This window comes from Tympanuchus pallidicinctus, unplaced genomic scaffold (assembly GCF_026119805.1).
Source record: "Tympanuchus pallidicinctus isolate F22 unplaced genomic scaffold, pur_lepc_1.0 scaffold5, whole genome shotgun sequence".
Classification (NCBI taxonomy): domain Eukaryota; kingdom Metazoa; phylum Chordata; class Aves; order Galliformes; family Phasianidae; genus Tympanuchus; species Tympanuchus pallidicinctus.
In genome coordinates, this window is record NW_026294769.1 from 40,722,151 (window position 1) to 40,747,208 (window position 25,058).

Here is a 25,058-nt window from a genome sequence, read left to right on the forward strand (position 1 = left end):
CAGAGGCTCACAGAAGGGGCTGGAAGCAAACTGGTTCTGGGGAGTGTGGTAGGAAACACGGGCAGGAAGCAGTGCTCAGGGAAAGGAAAGCAAAACGGAGCTGACTTAGTGAAGCAGCACTGAGCAGGAGAGACAGAGAGGAAATGGCCAGCAGCCAGTGCTAAAGTGGAGATGGAGAAGTTCAGCGAGTCACTGTCCATGTGCTCACTGAGCCACCTGCCTCCTGAGCCCTTGCTGGTCAGTGCTGAAATAAAACAAAAGCCACAAAAAAAGCTGAATGAAGTCTGAGATGCAGAATCTTAACTGTTTTTTTATGTCAGCACATGTAATTGTTCAGTGAGCCTTTGTGCTTTTAGGGATGCTCCTCAGGCCAGGTTGCATCTGGCTGGGTCACGTTCCAGCATCTGCTCGTGCTGACCTCAGAATTGCCCAGCTGGTGATGCAGGAGTGGGAATGCCTGAGAAGACAGGGGTTGTTCTTCCTTCCTCTGGACTTGAACTGAATGTCTGTTAATTCCCTTGTATGAGCACTGAGCTCTGTAGAACTTGCTCTCAGTTACCAGCTCTAGTGTCCCCTCAGTTTAGATAGGTTAGAACCTCCTTTAGAAACCAAAGCTTGGTCCTGTTTTATAGAACTACAGCAGTGGTCAGATTTGAACTTCTTTGTGTGTTCTTTTTAGCTTTCCACTCTTGCTCCTTTTTTCATAAAATGTGATTTGTTTTCAGAACATATTTGTGATTTGTGAACAAACATTTCTTTAAAAAAGAACTCTTCTTCCACCTGAGATATTTGCAGCTATTTTGTTACTGAAGAGATGAAAGAATGCCCTCTTTCCAGCAAAGAGAGCTGTGCACATTTGTTATATGTGTATCATGTGTGTTGAAATGAGGGAAGACACTTCCAACATCTATCAGTGAATTGTTTTCCTTGAGCTTGAATGCCTTGTTTGCTTTTTTTTTTTTTTTTCCCTTCAACATAATCAATAAAACTTAAAAATAAAACTCAAATTAATTTCTGTGACTTCTTTATGATGAAACAGAAGTAATAGATAGGATGGTTTAGTGGTCAGAGCATGAGTTTGATTTATAAACTCCTGAACCAACCTTCTTACTGCTTTTTATTGATCTTGATACATTATCTTAAAAGTATTTAGTTGAATTTCTCTCAAATGCTGGACGAGGTTAGTAACAATGTTGTTCCTGTTTATAAAGTGAACAATACTGATGAATGGCATGAAAGTTGTTTATTCACAACCCAAAGTCTTAAAACTCCTGATTCAGGTTCTTATTCAGATATCCAGTACTCTAAAACATGTCAGTTCCCTGCTCTTCTACTGACTCCTATGGAAGAAATAGGCTTGTAAGAGGTGAGGTGGTTGGAAGTAAATTCATGCAACAAAATGTCAATGGCTCTTGTGTAGGAATTCAGCAATGCTAAAGGTTAGTCTGGGAGCAGGGAAGTTGCACGAAGTGTGGAAGAAAGTGGCAAACAAGTGACAAGCGAATCACCTTCCAAAAGATCTGCAGCTGTCAGTAGGAATTGTTCTTTTGCTTCTGTTGCTCCATCACCTGTGCATCCTGCATCCCTGTGTCAGTACCAGCGGCGTGGGAGCAGTTGTTTCTTCCACTTCTGCAGCTCTTGTATTATCCTGAACAAGCTTACACTTCTGGGATTGGGTTCACAAGGTATGGATTAACCTTGTAGAAATTAAACATTAAGAAATCTTAATTTCTGGAGCTTGGCAGGTTTTTATGGAACACCATGAATATCTTAATTTTGGGAAATTAAAAGAATGCAATGTTTCAGTATACAGCACAAAATGTTTGTTTACTTACATTGATACAGCATGTTTCAAGCTACGGCAGGGGAGATTCAAGCTGGACATGAGGAAGTATTACTTTTTGGAAAGGGTGGTCAGGCACTGGAATGGACTGCCCAGGGAGGTGGTGGAGTCACTGACCCTGGGGGTGTTCAAGGAAAGGCTGGATGTTGTGTTGTTTTCAGGGACGTGGTTTAATGGGAGCTATTGGTGATAGGTGAACGGTTGGACTGGATGATCTTTTAGGTCTTTTCCAACCTTGGTGATTCTGTGATTCTAAGCCAAGCAGTAAAATTTTGGCTTTCCCTTTTTTTTTTTTTTTTTTTTTTTTTTTTTTTTTTTAATATTTTGTTAAATTTTGAAATGAAAATTTCAAGAAGAAATTTTCATATGCAGTACAAGTTTCCAGAAGGATTGTGTACCCACTTACAGCAGATCTTTATTTTTTTATCAGACAGACTGAGTAAGTGAATCAGTTGAATTAGAAAAGCATTAGTAAATTTTAATTGTTCTTAGGTAGTACTTTGTCTTATGTAACTCTACAGCCAAAGAACATAAAGACCATTGTAATTAAGAATTTAATTTTCTATAGATTTTGAATTTAATGCTCTTATAATAAGAGAGAGAGAGAGAGGATGAGTAACAAGCTTCATAACTAACTTCCTGAAATCAAATTGTCAATATGAACTTCATTCTTTACACTCTTCTTTTCCATCTCTCCCCCTCTCCAGATGGCCCTCTAACACTTGCATTCTGGTACTTCATATCTCTTTTGGCCCTGCAAGACTCTGATAACTGTGATAATACTGTAATTTTCCTTACATGAGAGCACTTAATGATATGAAGTCCTTTATTTTATTTTTGGAAGAAGTCTTTCTCTAGCAGCCAATTGTTGCTAAATATAGTGGGAGGATTGTAGTATATAGTGTGAGTTTGAACTTAAAGCAGTGCTTACTGTAAAGTGTTGATCTCTGCTTTTACATAGAGAACTGTGTGAAGCACAGTAGTTACTAAAACTATGCTAAATTTTGAGCTTTATAGTTGTTTTTCATATCAGCTTATTAATGGGATATTGTAAATATTCACTGTGGCAAGGACTGTCATTTGTGGAAATGTGGATAAATGCCTACAATACTGGAAGGCTACTGAGTTCTTAGGTCTTTTTCTCTGCTATCTTCCCCTGGAGTATTTCAAGAAAACTTGTTGGAAAGCTGGTAATTCTGTGACTGACATGATCTTTGGATCTAGGAGATTCTTGCTATTTGAGATAGATTGCTCGTTAACCATTTGTTTCGTGACCATATTGTTAATATTCCTGCTTATGAGGTGCTCAGTAGCAGTCCTAAGCATAAGGCTGCAGAACAGTTCTACAGTTCTGTAGTTCCCCTCTGTAATGCACAGCCCCACGTAGATCAAGAACTTCTTTCCCATGTCATGTAACACAGAAATATTTTGCTTGGCTGCACTTTGTCAGAAATATGCATCTGGATAGGATAATGGAGGAAGACACGCAGTAGCAGCCAGAAACTGTCACAACGGCCACAAAGCGAAGGCCAAAGCTCAGCTTACCATCAGCTATTTCTGCTGCTAGTTCCTGCTGCTGAATGGCAAAGGTTGTGTAGTTGGGAGTGAGGCTGTAATCAATATGTGGCTGTTACGGCTTGCGGAGAGTAACCCAAATGGGCTCAGTACTAAAAGCAGGGAGCTGTGTTCCAAGCTGTGCCTCGAGTTTGGTGGTGGAAAGGGACAGGTGGTAATGCGTTGCTTTAGACACAATTCCAGCTATGAAATAAAATGAAATTAAAACCTGATATTGCATAGGCGCATTGCATTTGAGACCCACTATGCAGGGATTTTTACATTTTACTATAGGTTTTCTTGTTAAGAACAGCTGGAGCTCATTAGGTGGTCTTTTACTAAAGATAAGGTGCTTAGTGTTTCGTAGAACAATGTTAATCAGACTGGCTGGGTAACTAAAATATGATTTAGATGCTATAATTAAGAGTTATCTCAATTGGTACCTCTAAATGAGGTGTTTGTCCGCAGAAAAGGAAGTGTATTTTTTTGCAGGCAGGGGGTAAGTTTAGTTTTAATGATATTTTCTGATTTAATTGTTAGTTTAGTTTAATTACTCCAGGAGCTGGAAAAAGGCCTGCCTATGACATGTCATCATATGCATATTAGATAATGCATTCAAAGACTTTCTTTATTTCTTCCTGTGACTAAAAGGCGAGAGCTTGAGAAGTATCTTGGGCTCTTTAACATAAATGGATCTTGGGCAGCATACATAATATCAGAGGATTTACATTCAAAGAAGTCTGTGATTTCAAGCCCACTTTGTCATGCTGAAGTTAATAAAATACTGCAATAGGAAGGCCAATTGAACAACTGCTGTCTTCCCACCTTAAGAAGAAAACAGAACTGATTCCTGTCGATCTCTTCTGGCTTTGTATTCATGGGTATCCATTAAGGTCTCCTCAAGTTGGCAATTCCAGCATGCTGCCCACACACTCCAGAGACCCTGTGATCTGGGACAGGTAATGGCAGAAGAGAGGCTTACCTAGTAAACAACAGCACATGTAGGGGCAGTTTCTAAATAGAGTTGTGGTACTATTGCTGGGAAACTCCTAGAGGCTTACAAATTAAACAATAAAAATAAAGGGAAAATTGCCAGCGGAATGTTGTATACTGCAAGATAAACCTCTCTTCAGCATGGACCTGGTGTCAACGGTTAGACTGAAGTCTGCTACCTGAATTGCCTGATAGGCTGGTATTAGTAAGCACATAGCATGCCTGTAGCCTGCTGTGTGTCCCCTGCACGTCTGCTGACTTCTGCCAGAGAACACATGAGTAACGTGAGTCAGTTGGAACAGGCTGATGGGGCCAGCAAACCCTATCAGTGTTTCCATTTGACAAGGTGGAAACAGGCTGTTCAGGGTACGCCTGGTGTCACGCAGGCCACAATCCTCCACCCTCTTCTGCCTACAGCTGGACTCAAAGGGCACCCATGGCAGCAGCAGGGTCACACGCGGCTCTGTCCTCAGCAGTTGCCCATGCTTGGATGTCAGATTGGCTTGTTACATGCTTGTGTCCTCTGAACGGCAAAAAGCTGGAGGAAGTAGTTTCACATCCTGCTTTATCTTCTAATGAAGAAGCTTTAGAATGTAGCTTTTTGCATCAAAGGAACTTTTGCTATGTCTAGATTGGGTATTCAAAGGTTCTTGTGCACAACTGTAGAACCCAATATATGTGAAAATATCTACCTTATGTCAGTCTTACAAAAACACCAGTTTATGGCTGGAAAGCCACAGACACAGAGCTGTGGAACAATCAATCAGTATGTTTTTCTTTTAGCTTCTGAACACATCCTCTAAGTTGCAGATGCTGAAGAACTAGACGCTTGTATTCAAAAGCAAAGAAAAAGTTGTGGAGAGAAGTGCATTATACAGGAAAACCTGGGCTGTGAGTAGTTTAAGTCTGATCTGGATGTTGTATTTCCCTTTCAGCCACTTTACCTATTTAGCTTTAATGTACCTACATATAGGTGCAAAAGATGAAAATTTTCTTTTCTCCATTTCTTTTGGGCATCTCTGCACTCATTTGTAGGAATTCAGCCAAAACTAAAGCACTGCTGTGATAAGTCTAATTCTCTCTGTGGGTGGAGATGGACATGGGGGTTAGGTGGTGGTTAACAGGTCTGGGAGCCATCGAGGCAGGGTGGGGGCTCTGCTCCCCAAGTTCTCTGCAGTTTCTTTGGAAAGTAATTCTAAAGGAAGGGTTTGTTCTGTCGTCTTTCATACTCGTTGATTCACATCTCGTCTGTTAGGGACATTGTGTGCAGGATGCTCTTGAGGAGGAACAAGGTTTCCTACAGAACATGAAGAAGTAAGGAGTGAAATTCTCTCAGGAGCCTTTTTGGTTATATTCCTATTGCAAATTAAAGATGTGCTGCAGTTGGATACCAGCATCTTCTGCGCTCCTTAGAAATGTATCAATAATATTAAAATACTGTAGCTGTGTAAATCAGAAACTGTTGGCTGGTAACTTCATAAATTGCTTACTTCCACTTCTCTCAAGCCTTTTATTTAGAATGCCTCAAAATAAAAATGACTACTGCATTATTTTTGGAAAGTTGTGCAAAGAAGGAATAGAAAAGCCAGGTAACCAGGCCTTGGAACTATGGTACCTTTCTTTAAAAAGTAACCCTTCCCATGTCATGTAGCACTACTGCATTTTGTACAAGGGAAATTATTAGTCAAAGGAAGATATACTAAATACAAACATCTGAAATCACAGGCTTTTTTTTAATGGTGTTTGAGTACTCGTATTTATAGCTGGCAGGCTTTAAGGATGTGAGCCGAGTAAGGCTTGTAAAAGAGGTAATGGCTCTTTCTTTCTGACTATATTGCACAGGTTTACTGTAGGAACCTCTGGGGGCAATCAGCCTCTTTTTTTTTTCAGGTCTTAATGTAAAATTTGGTAAGTGTGGCTTACCCATCTTGCTTGTTTGCTTAATCAAGATGTCCTTTTCCCTAGAATATCAAACATGAATGGGTACTCAAAGTACATTTTGTGAATTTTTGAACTAGAATGTCCAGTGTTTGTCACATTCCAAATTATGTTTGTTAAAATGTGTGGTTTTTTTAAATTTAAACAAGATCTTGTTCTTTTTTTTTTTTTTTTTTTTTTCCCCAACCATCACCAGTCTTTCAGAGAAGGATACTTGTGAAGGTTGCATGGGCCATTGAGCTGTGCCTCCAGCTGTCACACTACCATCTTAAAAAGTACTTTCCATAACCTTATTAAACTTCACTTTAAAGAGCACTTGGACTTTGCTTTCGATGCCCCTTTTGGAGATCCTGACCCACATCTGATTATTCCAATTCTTGGAACACGCATCAGACTTTCTGTGCTAAATATATTAATTGCTGGCTTTATACTCAATTTGTTTTTGTGCCAGTTTTACCTTTCATCTTGATTCCTTTTCTTTGCTATAGTAGGATCAGTTGCTGTTTTCTTAAAGAGCAACCTCTGAAGTTTCTACCCTTCTCCTTTAAGATAATCCATGCATATGTCTGTTTTAAGGATGATAGTTGTTCATGTGAATTATCAGAGCTGTATACAAAATTGTGCCATTAGGCAAACACTTCCTTGGTTTTCTTAGTGGGTGTCATCTTGAGATGCATATTAACCTTTAATTTTCTTCTTCTCACTGGTTGGTTGTAGGCATCCTGCGGTTAAGTACAAACTAATTTAGTCTTGAGCTATCTGGTCTTACCTTTTTACCTGTAAACATAAATGAATACCAAAAATCAGGAGTGATAACAAAATTTGGAAGTATGGAAGTGTTTCTAGTTTGGACATGTGTATGAAATAGTACTTAAACTGTGGGGGCTTCACACAGATGGGCTTAATTTCTGTCGAAGTATTTGTTGTAAACTGTCTGCAAATTTGTCTGCAAATTTCAGAACTTCTGAAGTAAAGCTAGGAATCTGGAGAAGCACAAACTGACACAGTCACAACTGTGCAATGTTTAAAGGACACCTTCATTTGCAATAACATTTAGAAATACAGATTCCTCTTACTCATCTGCAAACCTCTTCCCACATCTTGAGCTCAGGGCTATAATGGAACCTATTATAGGCAAAGGTCTGTGACTCAGCCATCGAACCATTCAAACTCTCAGCTTTTTAATTGGCACCATTAAATCTCTAGTAGTTTTTCCTCTCATAAAATGTGTATAGTTGGTGTAAAATGAATTGCTTCTGAAGATATATTGTACCTTTTGCGTTCACGTTTCTGTGAGTTGACAGAACTGCAGGTGATTCAGTTGAATTTTTTCTGTTGCTTTATCTTTTACATGCTTTGGAAAGTGAGCATGGAAACGGCCTCAAGTTGTGCCAGGAGAGTCTCAGATTGGGTGTTAGGAAAAATTTCTTCTCTGAAAGAGTGGTCAGGTGCTGGAATGGGTTGCCCAGGAAGCTGATAGAGACACTGTCCCTGGACGCGTTCAAGAAACATTTAGATGATGTACTGAGGGATGTGGTTTAGTGGGGAAAACCTGATGGTAGATGGATGGTTGGACTGGATGATCTCGGAGTTCTTTTCCAATCTTAGTCATTCTGTGATTCTACAACTCTGTTTTTGGGAGACAGAAATCAGGGGAGATGATTTAAAGAGCACTGTGAAAATTAAATGCTCGTATCTAAATCTATGTTTTTATTTTAAAAAGGATAGCTTTTAACTCTTTTGTTGTTGTCTTTTCACATACCTAGTATATGACATTTTTGTTTAATATATGATACCTTGTTGGTATGGCAGTAGTTTTTGTTTGCATAGACTCTGTCTGCTGCAAGTAAGCTTCACAAAACAACAGTGAGCTATAGGAAATGAAAATGTTAGTGTGATTTTTAGTGTGCCTATTTTAGCTGATTGAGTTTGCTATCATACAGCAAACTGCAAAACTGAGAGTTCAGAAAGGTCAGAAGTAGGACTGTCACAACACATTCCTCATGCCTATGAAGCAGGGTGCAATCTGCAGCTACGTTCTCTCTGTTCCCCTTCTTTCAGATCTTCTGTGATACAAATTGCTGTTTAACTTATCTGCTTGTATTGTCTGCGCTACCGCCTGATGATTTATTTACTATATATTATCCAGTAAACACTGTTGTGAATATCACTCTATCTCATGAAAAACACTGACTCTCCCCACAAACTCTCTCCTTTCATATCTTGCTAAAGAATTAATTGCTAACTGAGCTCTTTTATGGTAATTTTAATCATAAGAAAAACCTCAACAGCTACTAGTGAATTTATCTCCTAAATTCTCCTCTAGTATGTTTTCCCCGCTTTATGTGAGGAAGCCCAGACAGACAGAATGCAATGGATGTGGGGCTTTCTAGCACACTGCCAGGCTGTATAGCTCTGATGCTGAAGCCAGTGGTTATCTAAATAGGATAGATGTTTGGGGCCATGATTGGTGAGCACTTCTCAAGAAGAGGGGCCATGGCAAGCCCTTTGCTGGAGACCCATGCTTAGGAATAAAGGTGTTGTTTTACAAAACAATAACAATAATAAACAAGGAAGCCTTTCTTGAAAGAAATAGAAAAGTATGGTGGTGAGTTGAGACTGGTGGAGGAAAAAAGTAAGTTATCTTCCCTGATGTTTACTGCTTTGATCACAGACCATCTCTTTGCAGTCTGTCCCTTTTCTGAACTTAGGTTTTCAAGGTAACCTGAGTCTTCTCTTCAGGATATTATCTTAGTCATTTAGAGCTGATTTGATCTACCCTGTGTGCTGAACAAGACAGCAAGTCTAGAAATAGCTAGGAGAAGTCAGTCTGTATGTTTGAGATACTGCTGTCAAAGTTATGTATTCAGAAGCAGAGCTTGCTCCATAAGTTACATTAACTGGAGTACTTCTTTGTTCTGAAGGATTTGAAATAATTAATTGAAAATGTAAAATATATATTTGTATGTAAAGTTTGTTTGTAAATTGTAATTGTTTTTCATAGGGTTGACTGTATTGTTTTTTCAAGACAGTGGTGCATGTTCACTATTTTGCTTGTGGAGTGACTCATTTGGTTGTTGGAGAAACCCTTGAATTTTTAGATAAAAGCGGGTTAGAAAAGTTAGTCCAGGTTATTTGGAAAAACTAACAGAAGTAAAAGTGGTAGTGAGGTTTTGGATTTTCTTTTTCTTTTCTGAGGTGGAACTTCTTTGTAACTGAGGAAATGGCATTTCGCACAACAAAATAAAATGTTAACTTTTAGTTCATTTTAAGCAGTGAATCCCCTAGTAATAAGCATGCTCACATGTGCTGTAGATTGAAATAGCAGCAAGTAAAACATCTTGAAACTTGGAGGAGACATAAACAATAGGAACAGGATGATTGAGTTACTGTGGATGTCATTGTGTATCAGAAAACATTTACCAAATATGGCCTTTTCTGGGAAATTCTGAGATCTTTCTCATCAGATTATGTCAGTAAACTGAAATATGAAAATAGGGGAAAAAAGTTTTAGACTAGGATTAACTTATGGCTCCACCAAGGTGACAGATGATTCTACTGTATCATAAATCCATGAGATTGGATGAATTATATGAGTGTTTTTATTGTTTATTGTTGCTTTTTTAATTTGGAGCAGAATAGTCTTGAGTATAGGGTGTGCTTTCATTAGCTCAAGTAATGAATCCAGAACGTTTTGTCTTTTGATTGTGCATATAATGCACTTTCACCCCGGGGAAAGGAGAAATGGCAGAGAGAAGAAAAGGAATAATATTACTTGTCTGGTGGGGTCTGTTGTAAGTCATCCAAATAACATATTGATGAATAAGAAATTTTTCAGCTCCGATCAACCCAAATTGTACTTTGTGTGGTGGTGGTGTTTCCTCTAATGCTTTAAACTCATTTTTCTTAAGTTAGTAAGCCATACTTAGAAGACACCCTGCCAAAATTGAAAAATCTTGCTGCAAACAATAGAAGAATTCAGGGTAGTTTGTTACTTAATGAAAGTACTTACGGATGTTATTGTGAAAGTATGGTATACTTACGTAGGACTTCCTTTCTGTGTACAGGAATACAACTCAGATTTGAGTTCTTTGTCGTGTTTGGACTCTTAAGCATGTGAGGCCATTTCCCTCATTTCACATGCTACTAGAACACGATTAAATATTTATACTTTTAGGGTAAACTTGCTCTTTTTGTCATGTGAGCTTACAGGTGAGAGTAGTGATGAGGCTCTCATTAGAGCTTCCCTATGAATTGTATCAATCAACAGTTTAATTATAATTTTTTTTTTTTTGTATGTGCTATCTTAAATGTGCATGTCTGTAATCTGAAGGGAGACTTAAAGTAACTCTAAAACATAGAATTTGGGCTTTTTGTCCCCCTTGGTATTTAAGGAAGGTGCTAGGAAAGTGATATGTATCTTACATCTTACCTATACACCAATTTTCTAAAAGTAAATACAAAACTATCTTGTTTGTGGCTGCAATATCTTACTGTTTATGAACATATCAGCTACAATTATATCTCCAGCCACTCAGTTGCTGCCTTCATTTATTTCTGTGAGAAGGCTTGGTTGGCAGTGGAGAACCCTAGGCTGCCTCCCAAGACTTGGATATCTCTTGATGTTGGTTAATTCCATTGAGGATCCTTGGAAGAGGGTCTGGAAACTGCCCTGGTGCCAGGGCTGTATGATACACAGTGTGTGGCTTGCAAGGGGAAAAATTCACAAGGATTGGCTGTGCCTAGTAGATTCCCAAGTCTGGTAGGGCTCCCCTGTGAAGATACTGAAGCCCAGAAGAAGGGAGGTGATGGCGTGTGTACCCGAGTGTGGCAAATAGTTTCAGAAATGAAGGATATGAAGCTGAATTTGAGGATTTACTGATATGGGCATGGTAGAGAAAAACAAACAAACCAACAAAAAAAGAATATAATATGCAGTGGTGTCATGTAAATAGATTGGGGCAATATGCAGTTATATCCACTGCGCTCTTATCTGTGCTCAACTCTACTTCTGGTGTACTTCCATGTTCTGTTTGCTGTGGTTTGGTGCTTTGGGTTCATTGTTGGTGTTCTAAAGCTTTTCACTCTGTCCTTACAAGCAACGGATGAGAGCTCACAGTGTGTTCATCAAACTGGTGACAATTCTGAAGCTTGCATTTATGTGAATGTTAGGCAGAGAGAAAACAAGAATTGTAAACTTGCTGAGCTGATCACCTTTGGTTATATCCAGTCAAAGCAAAGCAACAGACAGGAAAAAAAAAACAAACGTGGTACTTCTGCCTCTTATTTATTGTTTTTATTTTCTCTCCCTCAAGTTGGGTATGTTTTACAGGAGGTAAAAATATAAGACAAATTGTGCTTTACCTGAATTCAGATAAAAGCACACTTCAGTAGAGATTTTGCAAATCAAAAAAGAGAGACAGCTTTTGAACTTATGCCTACACCACTTACTTGATATATGTAAGTATACAAGATGTGTATGTGTTCTTAATTTAAATGTGTGCCTAATGTTTACATACATAGCTTGTTCAATACTTCTTCCTGTAAGTTTCCATTATTTGGGTGATGTGTAATGCTTTAGTTGCTCTTGCTGCAGTGAGAGCCTGGACAGAATTTCTTTGTCCATTACAGTCAGGTGAAACACCAAGTCGATTGATCTCTGGTTTTCCCCATAGTGATAAAGCTGATGCTGTCTGCTCATGTCACGTTTGTTTGAGTTTTGGTAACACTATAGAAGTACCTGATGGAAGGGACTGGGAGCTAATTAAGATCCTGTTGGTTTTTTTTTTTTCTTTAAAAAAAAAAGAAGGGAAGGTGATTCTAAGTCTCTTATGGAATGTCAAAATTTTAGAGGACATTTATTATTTTAATTACTATCATTACTCTGTAAGCTCTTACGCACCAAGTCAGAACTGTGGTATTGGGATTTCTCTTTCTGGAGGAAAGGGTGTTAAGTAGAAATTGTAATTGACAGATAGGGGCATTACTTGTGATAATGGGAATGCAGTGTGATGGAGGAACTGGTGACTTAGAAGAAAGGTTGAATGGCTGCATGTGTGGCATCCAGTCACTTCCTTGAAGGAAATCTCCTGGTGGAGGAAAGAGAGCTTGTGTGCAGGACAGTATGCTTCTTGGCTTCCTTTATGAACCTGAATTTCAAAGCATGGCTGTGAAATGTGCCCCAGAGAGGGCAGATGTGCTTGTTTACTGTCAGAGAGAGGAACTACTTCATTTTCACAGTGAACATCTTTTTGGAATGTGGAAGCAAGCCCAAGAAGAGTCGCTCTGCCTCTCTATATACTGTTAGGCTAGATTTGTCTTTCCATGGCTGATGTATTTTACTAAATACAGCTGTAGTGATAGGACAAGGGGAGAACAGTTTTAAGCTGAAAGAAGGGAGATTTACATTAGGTGTTATGAAAAAATTATTCAGACGGTGGTGAGGCATCGGAATAGGTTGCCAGAGAAGATATGGATGCCCTGTCCCTGAAGGTGTGTAAGGTCAGGTTGGATGGGGTCCTCTGCAGCCTTATCTGGTGTGGGGCAGCCTTGCCCATTGCACTGGGATTGGGGATTGGAATTAGGTAATTGCTAAAGTTCCTTCCACCCTAAGCTGTTCTATGATTCTGTTCAGAAAAAGCTGCAGCGTTGTACTGGGTGATTTGGAAACCAGTTCACCCCAGCACTGTTTTTGATTTACTGCATGAGTTTCCTTTCTTGCTTGGAGCTGTACAGACCGCATCTTGTTTTGGAGGGGTTGGAAAAGATCGGTGATAAATCTTAGGGGTATCCTAATCCAAAGAGTTCTCTAGTAAGCATCAAGTCTCTTGACTGTGCTTGGGTAGTGAACAGATATAATTCATGATGAAAATATCTCAGTTTTTCAGTACGGGCCTTATTTTGCAAAGTAAGGTGTTAAAAAAAAGATATTTGTGGGCCATTTTCTCGTAATATTCCAGAGCTATTTCTGGTTTGCCTCACATTTTCCCACCTGTTGGCATAACACAGCTCTGCAAAACTTGTGTGGTTAAACTCATGCCGCCATGTTTCTGACACGCTTACTGCTTGCTAATGGAGTGTATGCAAATATGTGGCTGGTTGGGGAAAGCAGTGCTAAGGTAGAGTGCAAGTTACCATCAGCAGCAATATGAGTTTTGCTGCTAGAATTCTGTGCCTCATTGTCTCACCCTTGCTGTGTGTCACTGCAGTTAAAACTAGTAAGAATAAATAAAAATCACAAAAATCCTTAGTCCTTGACCTGTCTTACGCAGTGACGATGGAGAGTGGAGAGCAGGTTCTGTGCTAGTTACTTCTGTATAATATATGGCTTCTGACCTGCATGCAATGGGAACAGCCTTATGCTACTAAACTAGGATATATTAAGAAGTAACTTGTCACATGAAAGTATTAATAAAAATGCTTGTCTTTTGGCCCGTTCCGTTAACAGTTATATACTATCAGAGTGGTAGCTCTTGTAGATTCTTAAATGAAAGGCCAGCCTGGAGAATACATGTTTTGTTGTCTTAGGAGAGGCACTTGTCTGATACTGTCTTATCTATGTTGGTGATTTCGATCCATGGTCGGCAACAAGGAGAGTTTTTCTTCTGGAAAAACTAGTTATTCTTGAGCTATGGACTCATCAGCAGTCCTGGCATGAATATCTCTCATTTCATGAGCACAAAACACCACTGCTACATGTGATTACTGTTAAATATGATGGAACGTTTGCTTTTTGGATGGCTACATTAGTGTCACTCATCTTTTGTAATCTGTGTTACTTTACAGAGGGCATGACCAGAAAATGAAGAATTCTAATGCTATAGTTATGTTGAGACTCAATTAAAAACACTGCATTTTATATAGCATATCTTTCTTCTCCCACACAGTAACTGGTCGATATTGTCAGTTGTACCAGCAATGAGTGAGCTTTTGTAGTGGTATTTGAGAACATTAAGACTGGTTTTAAGCATTTCCATTCTACTATTACGATGCTGCAAGCATTGGTATTGCAAATGTCTTGATCCAGAGATTTTCTGAAAACTTTGGGTCAGTAAGTTTTAACTTTTCAGTAGTTGCATCTGCTTAAAAATGCTCCCTGGTAGCAGTAACAGAGCAGAAAGATTGTTTAAGAAATCAAATGATAGTGAAATGCTTCTGCAACAAAACCAGATTTTTTTTTTTTTAATACAAATGATTTTTAAGTATTTCTTGCCAAGCTATTAACTGAACCCTCTTTTCTGTGTGTTTTCATCCATATCTTGTAGAAGTATGGCAATAAATTCAGTAAACTGGAAGATTCCTGTTCTGTTTGCAAAATAGATGGTATTCCATTTTCATCTGATACAGTCTTATTGCAGAAAAGATCACTGACAACAACACAAGTAGGCTTATAAATGCAAGTTGTCACATCAGAACTGCACTGTGTAGAAGGCTTTCTGGATTAGTGATGCATCAGAGTTTCAGCATCATGTTGCCTCTCCTAAGCATTTTCATACTGTAAATTAAAAAATGTATATACAACTTTGGTTCAAGGCAGGCACTTCACAGAACAGGGGAGGGAGTCATCACTCACAGTAGAGGAGGATAAACTGACTGGTAAAGCAAATCTTGGGAAGAATTATGTGTGAGTGTATTCTTGAGGATATTTCTGGATTTCTGCTACTATAGGAATTTGTAGAAGGAAACTTCTGAAGCTGTGTTGATTCCTGTGTGCGCTGCAGTTTGTACTGACACATGAACTTCACAGAAGGACAGTGTCTGAAAAGTTTCTGCTGGGCTAGAAGGAGCCAAAGCAAGCTTAAGCTGGAGGGAGCAGCAGGGCAGGCCTGGCACTGGAGGCATTGAGGGGGCAAGTTGAGAACTGCAGGGACGGAAACGTGCATACAGACACATGAGGAAACTTTCCAGATGATTTGTTTAGAGATGAATAGTTTGCTCTAAATAATCCAGAGGGATGACGAGTCCTGTCATTAATTTTTGAAGGAAGAATTATGGGGCAATCGATACATACAATGGTTTACACATTGTGGACAGTGCTATCAGGAAGGATACGAATCCTCTGCCTCTCCACAGAGCTGCTTCCAGACGTGCTGCTATAGTTCTTCCTTTCTTTTAAAAGAACTTTCCTTGGTCACAGGTTGCTGTTTAACTTTTCCCAAGTGAAGGTGATAATTTAAGCTGCAATTGTAATTGCTGCAGAAGAGAATACTCAGTAATAATTTACCTAACCCAAAAATTTCTGTTGTATGTATTGTGTTGGAGGGTCTTGTATTTTGGAACCAGTGGGAGGTGATTGGTTGCTCACTCTGCTGTAACACAACTCACTTGATAAACCAGAGTCTAAGAAAATTTCAGTAACATCTGGTTACAGGCAGTCTTTAAAAATGATGGGGGAGATCAAGAGAGTAGATATTGAAATAGTCCTGATTTTAAAAAAACAACAACAAAACAGGGGAGAGACTTTTAACACTGATGTTTAAATTTCACAAGTTTGCTGAGTCATGTCGCATACGTTGCTGCTCTTGTTTCACCATCCTACAAGCTCAATATTGGCTCAAGCAGCTGCTGCTCTACTGGGGAACTGCCACTCATCTACTTTCAGCACTTAAGTACAGTTGATTGTGGTTCAATCCGTGTTCAAGCAACACAGAGATTCTCCTTAGCCTCCCTCGGTGCCACTAACCCTCACTGGGTTAATCCCCCATCCTGTCCATCTTGCTACTTTACATAACAGGCCTGGTTAGAGGCGTCTATCGCTTCTTTGGGCTGCAGAGAATGAGCTTAGATTTAAATACGCGAGCGGCCGTGAAATGCGGGCAGCTTAGTTTTTAACTTACCAAATCTTGGCTGATGTGTGTTTGGAAGTTTAAAAATAAGTTCTCAATCCAGAAAAGAGAGGTTTTGTATTCCAGGAACGATACCTGAAGTGCCGCCTCCTTGTAAAACTGGCTCTGATGTCGCTGGCTTTCAGTGATAACACACGAGTGCATTACTGTCTTGGTAACCTGTTGAGCTGCTCACGGTTTGAACGCTCAGAGCTGCTGAAGAATCACTGTTTTGCTCTAATAAGCTGTGATCTTTAGCAGTGTCCTGCATTGTGATATTGCACGTTAATAGCATTGATTAACTGTCGGACGTGGGGAATTGATGAGAAAATATCCATTGTAAAATTAAATGGTATTACTGAAGCCTGTTTTGTGCTGCTGGTTAGGGAGGTGACTAGACCCAGTAGGCTGTGCTAGGAGTATTAATGTGAGCTCCAGGTTTTTTCGCATGATTAAAACAGGCCATCTGTTCTTTGTTAAATGTTTACAAAAACAGCTTTTCTCTAAAAGATTTAAAGAGATGTGGGGCTAGTAAACACACCAATATTTTTGAGCACCTTTTTCACCTTATTTCAAATAATATAAAAATAATACCGCTGCAATATCAAATAGGATTAATTCCTATTTGTATTTAATCTTCACTGATTTCTCTCCTGTGGAAGATTAAATTCTGTACCAACATGCTAAATTATGGCTTTGTTATGGTTAAAGGCCGTAAGGAGGAGAAGTGATTTCTGTCAAATACACAGATAGATTTTTCAGTCTTTTGGTAAAAATTCACAATATGCATCTTTTCCTCATTTGTAAATGAAAAATGGTGTTCTTTTATCAGAAATTACGACCCTGTAACTAGAATTAATCCTTTGTGGATCTAAAGAAGAACTATTTGAAATAATTCCCTGTGGTAGGCTTAAACTAATATTTACTAGTGAAAGCCTGTTCTTCTTCCCTTTCTCCCCTTCTGACAACTGGTTTGGGGTATGAAAATGCATCTCCTGAGCTGCTTCCCCTCTCCTCTGCTCACCAGACTTGTGCTGCTCCTACACGGCTTCACACTAGGGAGCAATGTGGGGTTGTCAGTAAGGGACGTGCTGTTTTAGAATATTGCTTAAGTGCAAGCACAGAGTTCCTAGAAAAGAGAAGTTATTGCACCCATTTCTTTGAAAGAGTGCTGGGCTTAGATGATGACATGTAAGTGAATTACAAAACGTGCCAAACCTGTGGAGATAATGGCATGTAGCAGAACCACTGTATTTTCAAGTAAAAGGAAATACAACCAAATCATAATTAGAGTAGGGATGGCTGTCTGTAGCTTAATGTCTGGGGGGCGTGAGTGATATAAACCGAAATCATAGCGATTTGATTTGTATACTTATACACCTACCTTGGCATGGAAAATAAAAGCTTGTAAGCACTGTGTATTTGTTTCACATGTAAAGTTTGCACTTAATGTAGTTTATGAGTCTAAGAATGTGGATAAACTTTCTGAGGTAGGAAGAATATGAGTTTTCATGGGGTGGCACCTTACAGAATTGCACTGAATACAGTTACAGGGAGTATTGAGTACTACAGCACAGAAACAGTTGCTGCCGTGTAACCTTATGGCCAGACCTTGTCACGGAACTGCAGATGTCAGATCACAAAGGGCTGTCATTGCTGTTGTGGAACCTTGGAAAGCTCTCTACTTCATGCTCAAATTTGGTTGTGGCCGTGGTGGAAGTTGTTCAAACCATGACTAGAAAAAAAGATGACTTTTTTGAGTTACATTAAAACGGTAACAAGAATTCTCAAACATATATAAAACTTCATCCTGTTTTCAGTGACACAGCCCTATTACTAACGTAGGTGAAATCTTGAAAGTTTTGCAGAACTAAATTTAATCCAGCACTGCTGGATTTCTTGCAGTTTTTAGTATTTGTTGGCTTGGCTGCTTTGCATGCTTCAAAAGAGGAAGAAAAAAGTTGAAACAGTTGACTGATTTTATTCTAGAAAGTGTATCACACAGAAGCTTATAGATGGCAAACCAGTAGTGTATTACCAAGCATAAAGCACTTGTTAAATATGAATTTTTACAAATAATGGAAAACTTAACATTTCTTTTTATGTTAGGCATAGCAAGTGGGCAGTATTTAAAAAAAGAAAAAAGGTCTGAGATTTGTAGTAAACAGCTCAGTGAAGGCATTGGTGAAACCTGGACTCAAAGTGTCTGAAAATCAAATGCAGGATGCGTGAGATATGAAATGACAGAAAATATAGTCATGTATGCATTGAGAAATTTAGAAGTACTGCTCTGAAAGCCTGTTGATTAAATATATATATATTATTGGTGATCTGTGTGATATTCTTCTCCTTTTCAACACCAAAAAATAAATATTAAGCAGTACAAGCACGTAACGGTATGAGGTATTGAGAAGACAGTTTTGTTCTATGTCACAAAAGGAACAAATCTGAGGAGACATTCAACTCAATTCATTAAATGGACCATTAAAAACAATCCAAAGTATGTGTTTGTGTAATGCATAATTGGATTGTAGAACTCATTGGAATCATTGATATCCAATTTTATGAACTCTCCAGCATGAAGTTACCCTGGTACTACTGTAACCACAGCTTTCTAGAAGAGGTGTTGATTCAGGATGCCTGATGTGAGATTCCCTTGAGGTGGAGCTGATAGATGTGGTAGTAATTAAATGGGGGCATCAGATTGGCAGTGTAGCTGAGTTTCCACTGTGACTAAGGCCCTGTTGAGCTTAATAGTATCTTAATAATCAACAGGAGGATGGAAACCTGCAAAAATTTAGGTTAAGACAAGTAGACCCATACCTTTGGTCAGCTGCTTGGGTTTTCCCTCTGTTATGGAGTCTCCTCCAAAGCAAATCAGAGTGTCTAGTTCATACCAGTCCAAACTCTCCCAGACAGCAGAAGAGGTATGTGCCCTCCCTCCCTTGCTAGGTCTGCTCCTTCTGCTGCTTGGGTAGTTTCTGAATATGCAGGTATACTCAGGCCATAATGGGTTGTTTGTTTTTTCTTTTTTGCTACCGGGAAGAAATGCTGAAAATAGTTTACAGTCTAGAAAAAATACATAGGCACTTGCTTTCTCGTGGAATGATTAAGAATTTTATTTTCTTAAATCTTAGGAGACAGGATTTCTAATTATTTGTTGCGTACTTGCTGTTCTCAAGTACTATTTGGAAGAAAAGAGAAAATGTGACAAATAACCTTACAAACAGACTGTCCTATTCCTAGAAGTAATGTTCTTATTTGCTATAGACCTTTCTTTTTCAAGCTTTGTGACCATGGCTAAGGGGAAACTCTTACACATAGAGTTATGCTGACTTAATTTCTAGGGAAAAGTAAGAGAAACAGAGACAAAGAGGATGAGAAGATGGTCTGATCCTTTATGCAGCTTTAAGAAAAGCATCAGTTCATTGTCATGCTATTACTTTATATTCTTGAAAATCACCATGGTCATGAATGTATAGCAGCAGGCAGGCAGTGAGAAGCAGGTCAGCACTTGAATATGCTGCAAAGTCAAAATAGAGCTCAGATGCTTTTTCTTTGCAGACTCATGGATATTTGGGTAGAATAGAACTATTAAAGAGAGAACTTCAAGTATATCCAATATGCTTAGTCTAGGCACTCCGCATCTGTATAATTATGCAGAGGTTTTCCTATACTGTATGAAAGTCTGACATAAGCCTGATACACTACATAGACTTTGAAAAAGGATGCTTTTGCAGTTTCACAATTACTTAATATAATACTTTGTCCAATGTATAGCAGGTTTCAATTACAAGTAGGGAGCTGTGGTTCTTTGACATAAAACGTAACTATATTAAATTCAAAGTGACTTAAACCTTTGTGCGCTGATCAAAATACTTACTGTCACAGCATGAACCAAGGTAAATTACTGTTGTATAAATACAGCCTGTGAATGCCTTTATTTTCTTGTTGCACATCTAGAATCAGACTTCAACTTTTTTTTTTTTTTTTTTTTTTTTCCTGGAGGACAAGATCTCAGTGCAACAGAATCACTTACAACTACTCTGAATACAGCAATGTCTGAAATAACAATTACTGTCCTTTTGCATCTAAGAGTTGAAGGGTCTAAATGTTTTCTGTAATTCCATTTTGTATACAAGCTCGATTACAGAATAATTTTACCTTTGCTGCATCAAGAATTTCTGGTCACTTTGCCACCATTTTAACTGCAGAAAGCTTTGTTGTTGTTGTTTTACTGATTTGCTGTGCAGTATTTGAGATGTGCTAGTAATGTAATCTCCTGCTTAGTATTTTCTCCCACTGTTCCCTCTTGCTCCAAAAGAGCAAAGTTTTAGAAATGGAAGTTGCAACTCTACAATTTTATTTCTGTTTGTCTCTCTCAGCATTCTCCATCGGAACCTTTTTTAGAGAAACCAGTGCCGGATATGACTCAGGTTAGTGGACCGAATACCCAGCTAGTGAAAAGTGATGATTTTCTGCCATCAGTTGAACCGCAGCCACAGCAAAAGAAAAAGAAAAAGAAAAACAATCACATTGCTGCAGAAGGTCCCAGTAAAAGTTTTGGTAAGGAAGACTTTCCTGGGGGACTTGACAGCCAGAATCTAAGCAGGAACTCAGTGGATTGCTCCCAAGAAGATAAAAAGAAAAAGAAAAAGCCCAAGGCAAAAAAAGAACCGAAGGATCCTAAAGAGCCCAAGGAAAAGAAGGAACCCAAGACCCCCAAAGTCCCTAAGACCCCTAAAGAGCCAAAGGAAAAGAAAGCAAAAAATACCACGCCAAAACCCAAGACCAGCAAAAAGACAAGGTAAGTCAGGAAACTTCTGTATGTTATGGGGAACTGTGTTTGTGGGATTTCTAGGTGAGCTGCGTTAAATGGAGTGAGTGGGGAAATCTTGTTTTGTCTTTTGTCCTCAGTCATCTGCAATACCATGTTTTTGGAGAAACTGTTTGGCACGTTTCTCTTGTTTGGCTTTCCTGTTTATGGCTACACAATTTCTCTAAACACGTGGGAAAGGCAGAAGTCTTTGCCATGTCCAGCAAGGTTAGTTTTTGTTTTCAAGGCATAAACATTTCTGGGTCTGTTAGGTTTCAAAATTAGCTTCTTTTCTTCTGACGCTGGTCTGTTCTTCTGTGTGGTTTGTATATTAAGAGATGCTTCAACAGCAATTTAGGTTTGACCAAAATTGAGATGAGGGGCCTAGAGGGGAAAAAAAAAAAAAAAGTTTTTGTCCAACTAAGGAAGTTCAGCACCATTGCAAGCTGTACAACTCACTTATTTGATGCTGACACAAGCTGAAGGCTAGAAGATTTCTGTTTAAAAAAAAAAAAAGTTTTTATATGAATAGTGATGTGTGACTGTATCCCTCACTCTAGAGGTTATATTCATTTTACTGTTTCATGTAAAGACATTTTTGCTACACAGAGTCTTTGTAGATGAACCAGATGCTTCAACCCTGCTTCTCTGCTGTTTTCACTCGGCATCGTGTCCCTTTACAAGGATAGGCTTAGAATACTACTGAGTAGTATGAGAGAACAAACTGCTGTTACACATGAGTAAATACGTCAGAGATAATAACTAAGATTCTTTCCTTACCCCTCAACTCCCTAAACACCATGATTATAAATGCTCACTTGAAAGAAAACTGAGAGGAAAAAGACATTAAAGCTCAATTTTTTTTCATTTGTATCTAGAATTTCTTACAACTGTTCTGAATTTGTTCCAAACATCTGAATCTGTTTTTCAAGATGTGGCTAGTGTTATAAAATATAACTTCCAGATGGAAGCACAGCCAGACTTGGTTAATCCGAATCAGTTTGCAAAATCCATTTGTATCAGGGTTTTAAAATTGCAGTTAATGAATCAGCTTTGCATATATTCTGCAAGACTGACTATCAGTGGTTAGTTCTGCTTCAGCTAAATGAGGCAGATAGCAATAAACTACTTTCTCCTTTGGCAAGAATGAACTTTTTTTCTCAGATGGCAGAGACAATGTTTCCTGAAGAACTTAGAAATACTGACCTGTACAATCAAATGTTGTCCTCCTGAACTGGCTTTGTGGACTGTTCAATAAATTAGAGTTGATTAGCCTATCTTATTGCAGAAGTCATACAGACTGTGTTTCAGCCTGTCCTCCGGGTGGATTTTATATACAGAGTAAGTCGCAGCTTAAAAAAAATGCTTCAAGCTGTTTCTCTCAGTGTATGTTTTTGAAACCAAAATACTGTATCAGCTAAAATAACCTTTGTGCTTCATTTCCAGATATTTGTAGGCTTAAAGGCTGAACAGGCCATATTACTGCATGACATTGAGCATCTCCTAGCAATTTTTTGCACCAGGAAGTAGAAAAACATTTACTGCAGGACTAGTCAATTAGTGTACTTTTACAAGGACCTGACTGCAGTGAAGCTTTGTTTAATAAGCAACGGTTAGAAAGAGTGGCTCAGAAACATGCCTGGGTTCCTATGGCTCTGCTGGATATCAGACCTCAGAACTTGTCTGTCCTCTCCACTCAATCTTCACATCTCTTTGCACGCCTTCTCTAAGTCCTGGGACATGCTGTGCAGATTAAAGGAGCAGTATTTCCTTTGAAGGAACAAATCACTGCTTTCTTAGTTGTGTCTCTGGAAAGGCTTTATCTTCTTTCCCTTGCAATAACTCTTGTACGTGAGTAGCTAGATGACTACAGTGTTCTGCTATTTCCTAAGCCCTGTTGTTTTACCTGTGAGAGAAACGTGTTTTGAGCAGCACTGAAGAGCATGTGCTGTGTGTGTAAGCATGCTTACACAAAGGTGTTGAGAAAGTTTACTTTTTCCCTTAATGGACTTGTCTTGCTGTTACCAGCTGCTCTTTTGAAAACAAGATTGTTCTCGTTTTGTCAACTTCAGTATCAGACTTCTTCAAAGAACTCTGATGCTGTGTTGGGATGCTGTGCTGCTTTGGTAGAATTTTAACTCAGTGAAAGGAAATTTGCTTGCTTTGGCAGTATCGCAGACTGGGGAGTCAGTCTAAATGACAGATCATTGCATCAAATTTTTAGATGAATCAACAGCCCAAAAGCTGCAATATTTCAGCAGCGCTAAGTTTCTATAATATCTGAGTAAGATTCCAGCAACTTAACACAGATTATGGTATGATAATGTACAAGTGTAATTTTATGATGAAAGTTAATAATGTGTCTGGCATGAGTGTGCTGATATTTACTAATAATATCTCAGTATTTTTAATTTAAGCGTTGAAAAGAATAATGTGGTTTCTTTTTTTAGATTTTTTCAATGCTGTGCAAAACCAAGTATTTTCTTTCCCAAATAGGCTAATTAGTTTAAATAGAAGAACAGAGTTACACTCATAAAATTCTGATAAATAAAGTCAGACATACACATGTATTTATCAAAGAGCATTATTTTTTCTTTTGGATAGAGTGTTATAAGCCCCAGTTAACTATTTGACACAGGCTGCATCTTAACCGCTTTCTAATGCAACACAGCTCATAACATAGCCCTGTCTGTCATTTCAGTTTAAATTTTAACTGTATAAATCCTTTCATTAAACAAACAAGAAACGCAGAGAAACTTTGTCCTTCATGTGTCTTCTATATTTGGTGTAAGTTGTGACAAAATGAGCAGCCTGCCTCACTCAAAAGCAGCTTCATGTGATGGACAGGTCAGATGGGAGGAACGGAAGAAGCTGATTAATTGCATGCTTGTTTGAACTGTGAGTCCTATGACATCTTAAAAAGAAAGAAAGCACTAAAATCAGAGGCTACTATGTTGTACTGTCTAGTTTGTGATTTGGAAAGAAAGATCACTTTAATTTGTTGCTATGAGCCTAATCCTGCCAACACTGAAAGCCAGATAAAGCAGCGGCTGGTTCAAAACAAACAAACAAAAAAGAACAACGAATCTTCTGTAGGCCAAATTAGCAAAGATCAAAAGAAAAATGCAGGTATACCTGAGAACACCAATGGAGGTTTTTCATTAAATTGCTCAGTGCGGAGTATTATGTGGCCTTTTCATGTTACTGAGCCAGCTTCAGGCACGTGCAAAGCACGCAGGTTATTTCCAGAGGTAATAGTAGGACTATTTGCCTTTCCCTGTCTAAACTGCAAAGTCGTGGCTCAGATGTCTGTTCCTTCTGGGCCTGTCCCTGGAGAAGATGTGGAGCACCTGTTTGAGAAGATCACACTGCAGCACAGCTGATAGCTCTCCTGCTGCTTCCTGTGAAACCTTAGAGAGTGACCACCTACAAAGGTGGAAGAAGCAGGAAAGAACTTGAAAGGGCCAGAAGGCAGCTCCTTGTGGGAACTTGTACCTTTTCTCATCTCCTCCAAACAGTATGCTGTGCTTTGCAGGGCTTCTCTAATCTGCTTCCTCCCCTCCCTACAGCAGGAGAAGCTCTTGTCCTTCCGTACGTGTAGCAGCTGCCTGGGATGGAGGTTAGGGTGAGTGGGTAGGCAGGCTGCTGCTCGCAGAGCACTAGCATACCTACCTCTTTTAGAGAGAGGTGGAGACTGACTTCTTTGGCACGCAAATAAGCTATTTGTTGTGTAGGAAAGGGGGTGGCTTCTGGCTGCGGAAGTGGGAATAGGCTGCTGCAAAGGGGAGTGGTGTGAGCAGCAGGATGCAGTACCTTAGGGAGGCAGAGGACAGGAAGAGAGGTCCCTAGGTGGTACTGGTAGTTTCCACTCCAAAGCTCAGATCGTTCTGCAAAAGGCAGGAAGGGGTTGCCTGTGGGAAAGGAAAGGAAATAATGCAAGATTTCCATGCATGTGTCTGCAGAGGCAGTTCCTCTTCACACCTGTTCTCTTCTCCCTTTTGAACTATCCCAGCTGCCAAATATTTACCTTTGTCTTCCCTGCAGGCAGGCCTTCTGGGTTTCACCATTACCAAAGCTTATTTTTTAATGA

The 25,058-nt window shown here is 39.1% G+C and overlaps 1 protein-coding gene across 6 annotated transcripts in view; it reads left to right on the forward strand.

The window, feature by feature from the left end:
* Positions 1 to 25,058, forward strand: part of CHD7 (chromodomain helicase DNA binding protein 7) — a 127,306-nt gene that overhangs the window by 47,560 nt on the left and 54,688 nt on the right. For all 6 annotated transcript variants that reach the window (XM_052703392.1, XM_052703396.1, XM_052703397.1 and 3 more), the window contains one exon: positions 20,538 to 20,959. In XM_052703392.1, the coding sequence (XP_052559352.1) occupies positions 20,538 to 20,959 (422 nt within the window). The remainder of the gene's footprint in view (positions 1 to 20,537; positions 20,960 to 25,058) is intronic.